The 7,387-nt window shown below is 35.2% G+C and overlaps 2 protein-coding genes across 2 annotated transcripts in view; one reads left to right on the forward strand and one right to left on the reverse strand.

Moving 5' to 3' along the window:
- LOC106469510 (leucine-rich repeat-containing protein 15-like) overlaps positions 1 to 4,926 on the forward strand; it is a 17,379-nt gene extending 12,453 nt beyond the window's left edge. Inside the window, exons 3-4 of the mRNA XM_013930010.2 lie at positions 2,193 to 2,355; positions 3,460 to 4,926. Coding sequence (XP_013785464.2) covers positions 2,193 to 2,355; positions 3,460 to 4,778 — 1,482 coding nt within the window. The 3' untranslated portion in view covers positions 4,779 to 4,926. The remainder of the gene's footprint in view (positions 1 to 2,192; positions 2,356 to 3,459) is intronic.
- A 2,170-nt stretch (positions 4,927 to 7,096) lies between these two features.
- The window catches only part of LOC106469511 (beta-1,3-galactosyltransferase 5-like), a 13,450-nt gene continuing 13,159 nt past the window's right edge, over positions 7,097 to 7,387 (reverse strand). Inside the window, exon 4 of the transcript XR_002612862.1 lies at positions 7,097 to 7,242. The gene's annotated coding sequence lies outside the window, so the exon portion shown is untranslated. The remainder of the gene's footprint in view (positions 7,243 to 7,387) is intronic.

Raw genomic sequence — 7,387 nt, forward strand, 5'->3', positions numbered from 1 at the left:
TAGGGACGGCTAGCACAGATAGCCCTCGTGTAGCTTTGCGCAAAATTCAAAAACAAACAAAAAAAACTCTAGTTTATGAGAAAAATAATGTAATAGTTAATTTTTATTGATAATTTTACACTTGGTAGTATACTCGTTGATTTGACGTCAAGTACAAAGACACATAATGGGCTATTTGTGCTTTGTCCATCGCAAGTACTGAACCTCGGGTTTTATCGTTACAAGTCATCAAACTTACCATTGCGCTACCTAGGTGGCCTCGTGTTGTTAAATTATGATATAATGTAAATGCAGTTTTCCTTTTTAAGCCAATGGTACTCATTGGCCCCATTCCCCCCCTCAATAAGATGTTCAATAACTTCTACCAGCGCTACTTCTAGTGGTCTTTCTTATTATTCTGGTTCAGAATGACCTCATGAAGCGAAAAGTCTCTCCAATAAGATATGAAATAACTAGCGCTCCTAGTGGTATTTTTGACGATTATCGATGAGTGTTATAATAAACCAGAAAGGTAACAAATGGGATCAAACTGACGAAACAGTAAAGTCTCGGTTGTTTCGTTGACTGAAGGATCTTCAGAGAATTCATCGTGCAAGGTTTTTGTTACAAAAAAGGAAAAAAATAGCTTTGTTAGTTACAAGTGACGCTTTGAACGTTTATATTTTCTGTACTTATGGATCTCTGAGGTAACGAACCTCTTGAAATAACGTTAGAAATGTTAGATCCGATAATGTATTACTCAGTTTTGTGTTTCAGACCTCTTCTTTCATCACATATGCTTAAGTTTATGTTTGTGTTAAGGAGGTGTTTTTTTGAATTTATTTTAGTTTTTTTTGGAGGGGATATTAAAGGAAATGTTTTTTTGGGGTAGATTGTTGCACAATTCTGAGTAGGGCATGTTTAGGGCTAACAGTCCTACTGTCTGGCATGGCTTGGTGGTTAGGGCATTTGACCTGCAATCTGTGGGTCTCTGGATCCAATCCTCTCATCGAGCATATTCTCTCTATCACCCATAGGGCATTATAATGTGACGGCCAATCCCACTATTTGTTGGTAAAAGAGTAGCCCAAGAGTTGGCGGTGGGTGGTGATGACTAGCTGCCTTCCCTCTAGTCTTACACTGCTAAATTAGAGACGTCTAGTGCAGATAGTCTTCGAAAATCTTTGCGCGAAATTCAACGAACAAAGAAATAGTCCTACTAGTCCTAGAGCTAACTTTTGATAAGGTCATGATATTGTGTAAAATTATGAATCCTGTATTTGTAGACAAGAAGACTGTTGAATTTGCCATAAAATTAAATTTAAAAACTCGAGGGGTAGTTGTCGTTGTTGTTTTTAGCACAAAGCTACACATCTATATGCGCTCTGTCTACCGCTGTGAATCGAACCCCGGATTTTAACGTTGTAAGGCCTGAAAAGTACCCCTGATCCACCGAGGTAGAAACTATTCTAGGAGAAACTTTGTCTGCGAAACTGAGAGCTCCTCTGTCCACGCCCCCCCCCCCCAGTGTTATGTCTGCGGAGTTACAACGCTAGAAACCGGGTTTTGATACCTGTGGTGGGCAGAGCACAGATATTCCATTGTGTAGCTTTGTGCTTAATTACAAACAAATTCTCTGTCCACGCGATCTTCTAGCGTTCGACAAATTATATTGTATCTAATAAACTATGGTCAACACTGTAGTATACCTTACTTGGAATATTTATTATAACTTGAAAATTAAATTCATTGAAAAACTTTTAACTTGAACGCTTGCTTAACATGACTTAGTGTAAAAAGGCTTTTTTTTTTCCTTTTCCAGAATAAGTCCTGTGGGATAAATGTTTGGGGATAAGTTTAAAACAATTATGTTGTTTCGAATCCTACAAGGTCGTGGGTGGCCCTTGTGGTAGAGCTTTGGATTTAAGAGTTGGTTATCTGGATTCGAATCAATGCAATGCTACCAAATATCCCTTGCACTTTAATCTTTGTGTGCGTTATTAGAGTGACAGTCAATCCCTTCGCGAGAATGGTGAATGGTAAAGTGCTACTGACCGACTTTCTTCGTTCCGGTAAGTAGTTTAAAATTAGGGACAGTAGCAACCGGTAAGTAGTTTAAAATTAGGGACAGTAGCAGAAAGCCTTAGTAGTTTTGTCTTAGATACGAAATGCAAACTTAAGTTATATAAAACTTTGCGGTTTGCATTCTACAGGTACTTGACTTGGGTTTCAATAAGTTTCGAGAAGTTCCTGAGTCTGCTTTAAAAAACACACCTTACCTCACTTTACTTGCTTTAGACGGAAATCCCTTGGAGACATTGCCCCTAGCGGCGTTTACTCACCTCAATTCTACGCTAAAAGGATTAAGTATTGGAGGTAAGACCTTGTGAGGCATTTCATTGGTTAGTTTTTGAGTTATTAAAGATGAGATTGTGTGATAAAGTATTAAAAAGAGAGAAAAATATATTAATATATATATTAAATACAAAATAAACATCTGTTTACCGGTAAGTCATGAAAAGGGTTCTGTTTGTAAAACTGTGGTGACTTAACATACGGACTCTGAATTGTTGTTACATACTCTGTTTGTTGTTACATATCTATTTGTTGTTACATATTTTGTTTGTTTGTTACACATTTTGTTTTTTGTTACCCATTTTCTTTGTTGTCACATATTCTCTTTGTTGTTACCCATTTTGTTTGTTGCGTATTCTGTTTGTTGTTACACATTCTGTTGCGAGTAACACTGATTGAACACAGTAGAATCATCCTTTACTGACTATTGATTTTGAAACAGTTTATTGTAAATTGAAATATTAGGATTGCAGAGCAAATCACAGAGAATAATGATCACAACTTCACAACATTGCGATTACAATAAAAAGACAGTTAAACCCCTTCTAATAGGATGAATAAAGTTGGTTCTTTAATAAAGATGGTTTATTACAATAAAAAGACAGTTAAACCCCTTCTAATAGGATGAATAAAGTTGGTTCTTTACTAAAGATGGTTTATTACAATAAAAAGACACTCAAAACCCTTCTAATAGGATGAATAACGATGGTTCTTTAATAAAGATGGTTTATTACAATAAAAAGACACTCAAAACCCTTCTAATAGGATGAATAAAGTTGGTTCTTTAATAAAGATAGTTTAGGCACGGAGTTAGAGAAGAGGCTGATAGTGTTTGTTTCTTGCCTTCTTTGTTAGAGTGTCAAATTTAAGAGATACTATAATTTTATAGTATATCGTCTAAAGATGTTTTATTGATCAATTATAATTAGTTACCAAACCCAAAAGTTGTTTGTATTTAGTACTTGATCACGACAAGTTGAATCCCTCCTTCAGAAAATGGTTTCAAAAGTCCTTGAATACCACATGTAGAAATAATCTATATCTTTGGTCAAATTTTTTCACTTAATCTGTTTCAAACTGCAATCTTTTATTTGGAAATTTATATATACCTTTTCTTGAGTTTAGGATCTTTTTTGAAATGTGACTGTCGAATCCGTTGGATAGTTCAGTGGATCCGTAAATACAATCTTCAAGTGACTAGTCGAGAGCGAAATCCTAAGTTTTGCGGAGATCCAGATCCTCTTAAAGGTAAATCGTTTACACAAATAAGTCCTGCTGAGCTTGTCTGTGACAACGAGACAATTACAACCACTGCCATAACAAGAACCGATACATTTTTATTGAAAACCATGATCTTTCCTTCACACACTAGTTACAACAGTACTAAGGATTCAAAGAAGTTATCCAATTCTTTTGTGTCCCTCCAAGACGCAGACAAACATTCTGGAACTGATGGGCACACCATAACTGAAGACTTTTATTTATCGTCAGAGAAAACACCGGCTATTGCCACATTCCCAAACCTTCGTACAAAATCTGGTATCACGAAGACGTTGACATCGCCACCTCCAAATTTGGTCCAAATTTTTGCTGCTTACAGGAAAGGGTCTTCAGTCGTGATAGAATGGGAACTAAAGTCCGATAGCTCGTCTAGGGTTCGTGTTATTTATAGACTCTTCGGGGAAACAAAATTTCATGAGAGTTCTTTCTTAGAACACAATCAAAGACGATACGTTGTTCCAGATCTTCCAGCAAACTCTTGTGTGGTAATCTGCGTCACGACAATAGAAGACGTTTCTAACTTCACCAAGGTCTTACTTCCTAGCAGTCAGTGTCGAGAAATAAAGAACGTTCGATTTAAAGCTGACACTTTCTTCAAGGTCGTGATCGCTGCAGCTACGTCCGTTAGTGCCGTGATCGTAATGGCTGTAGTAATATTTGTTTGTTGTCTCTGTAGAAGAAAGAAGCCAAAGCCTCCCCCCAGTTTACCAGCTCTTGCGTTGGACCATGAATGGGAAACGATGTCCATTTATAGCGGTCGGAGTATCCCAAGAGCTCGGATATCTAATGTTGACCCTACTATTCATGCGAATGGATCATATAATAACCATAGTTTTGTAATGGATGAGTCGAGGCTCTATACGTCTCCATTTTCTCACATGCCAGACGTTTACTCGAACGTTAGGCCAGCTGTTGATGGTCAGTCACAGAATTCATCCTCTCAACTCTCCAACAAGTATGGAGACAATTATCGTTTAGGGAGTCCTGAGATGAACAAGTTTCAACAATCTCTTTCTCAACTCTCTGGTCAACATTCCTACTTGGAAAGTTCTCCCCCCAGAAAGAAGAAACCCCGGATAGATTATTTTACTTCAGTTGGCTCTGTATATGAATATGAAGGTGGTGGTAATATTAAACCTAACGATGTGTCAAGTGGGAACTAAGGGTTGTGTGGATAGGTAAAATGGTTGTAAAATTCAAAATTGCTAATTTGTTCGTTCACGCTTTTGTATTCCTGTTTTCCTAAGGCAATAGATACTGACTGCTTCACTTGTGACGTATATTTATAACAAATTTCATGGAATAAAGTGCTTCAAACATATGGTCGTAGTACTTATACCTTTATTTGACACTTTAGAGGCTAGAAAATTGTTTACAAACACTTTGGTGAGCTGTAATGAAGAATTATAAAGTTGACAAAGCTTTTGTTACATTTGGAGTAAACAATAATGAAAATCAGCGGCCATGTTTTCTTCGGTTAGAAGATGCGAACGTAACCTTGTGATAACTTACTCAACATTCATAACATAGTTTTAAATATATATATATTGATTATGTTCATTTATATGTGTATGTGCGTGTATCTTATTTTTAGCGCAAACTTACATAACGGGTTTTTCCACTAAAAGGAATTGAACCTTGGATTTTAGAGTTTAAGTCAGTAAATTTATCGCTGACCTAATGAGGGGTCGTATTCGGGCGACTATGAATTTTAGAGCCTAATTACTAATAAAAAAAAAACATCGCTTTATAATCGGGCCAATACGGTATACAATTTGATAAAACAAGCAAAAAATTAATAACTTTCAAGTTTGTTTAGGCTAGATGGAGACAGTTTGCCATAAAAGTAGATCTGGAGTTTTGACAAGATAGATGTTTTTAATTTGAGTACTCGTGAGACTGTATTTTATGGCACCTTTACTGGAGAGATCAGACAAGAAGTGTTTAGAATGTAAATAAAATAATCATATGTTCTCTAAAAACTGAGAACGCATGCCGTTATAAAAATAATATACGACAATGTCATTCCTCTCAGGATGGAGATGATACACATGTGTCTGATGGTCACACTTACTACAGTTTTGCGAGCTTTTACACAAGACAGGCAATTTTATGAAATCTATCAGGAAAAAGAAAGAGAGTTAGCCCTAAATGAACATCAGAGCAAACATGGTCTCTGTCAGAACAAAAATGGCGTAGAACATAGAACGCTGGAGACTTTGGTTTTTGTTTTATATGACTTAAGGCACGGGGACGGGAATAATAAAGTTCTTATATAAACAAATTACAGAAACAATGATATTTATTATAAACAATATTATCTAGGTAGCGATTGGGATTTTTGAGTTATTAATTTTATGCAAGAGATGGCGGCACACACACATCGTCCTCGACATCAGTAAAATCACGAATAAAGAAAGGTTTCTAAATTTAAGTTTAGAGGAATTAACAACTTTAATGAATCTGACTAAAAGGGGTGTATTTCGAAATCTGACAAGGGAAAGGATATTATAATTTTAGATAAAGATGAGTATTTAAGAAAAGCCGAAAACATTTTAAGTGATTCAACTAAGTTTGTGAGGTTACAACTTGATCTTACTGACGCTAGAGAAGCCAAACTACAAAGGTACTTATCAAAACTGAAAAAGATAGCATTCTTAATGAAAAACAGTATTTGGATAATAGGCCACCAGGGATTCTTACCCGTGTTTGTTTGGTCTACCTATAGTTTCTAACATTGGAACTTATAACCATACATACAAATGTCGTATGTATCAAGCTAATTTGTAAAAATTATTAAAACAAATGTTCATTTTCGAAGTAATTGTTTTGTTATGCTCGGTTTGTGATTTTTTAGGCACATAAATCTGAAGAAAATGTAAAAATGAAAATTTTACAATTAAATTTGTTTTTACAGTACATTTACCATACGTTATACTTTATATATATATATCAAATTTCTACAGTAAACTTTATAGACATTTTATTGTTATAAAAGCTGATCCACTTATCAAAATAAATGTTTCAATCGAATCGAAATCATAACAGCAAATAAGAAAAGTTTTTTTTTAACCTCATAATCATACAAATATTAATAACAGATGCCATTTTAGTTATAAATACCACCAATAGATGTCACGAAGAGTCTTACGAGCCATTCTCTTGAAAACATTCCTTTCATTAGTCAAAACAATATTTCAAGCGAGTATTTTATTGTATTAGTATAAATATGACTACACAACATTGTTTATACTACATATTATTTTTTTCAAAGAACAAATTGTAGTGATAGCAATGAACCTCAAGGTGGTTATTACTTAAATTTTCTATTAACCCATTAGATGTGTTCAAATTCGATGACAAATAATGGCTGGAGACGGCTTGAATGGGTAATAAAGAAAAACTTTAATATAAGTTTAACATAACAGCAAATGTACAACGTTTCGACAAGGTTTTTGATGATGACATTCGTGTGGTTTGAATGCGAATAAATAATATATAAGATACAGTTCCATCTTGACAAACCATTCATTCTCATGTCCATCTCAACCTGACAGTTCCTACGCAAGATGCCAATAAGATATGGTTCCATCTTGACAAACCAGTCATTCTCATGTCCATCTCAACCTGACAGTTCCTACAATAAGATATGGTTCCATATTGACAAACCATTCATTCACATGTCCATCTAAACCTTACAATTCCTCCACAAGATACCAATAAGATATGGCTCCATCTTGACAAATCATTCATTCACATGTCCATCTAAACC

The sequence above is a fragment of the Limulus polyphemus genome, unplaced genomic scaffold (assembly GCF_000517525.1).
Source record: "Limulus polyphemus unplaced genomic scaffold, Limulus_polyphemus-2.1.2 Scaffold3521, whole genome shotgun sequence".
NCBI lineage: Eukaryota > Metazoa > Arthropoda > Merostomata > Xiphosura > Limulidae > Limulus > Limulus polyphemus.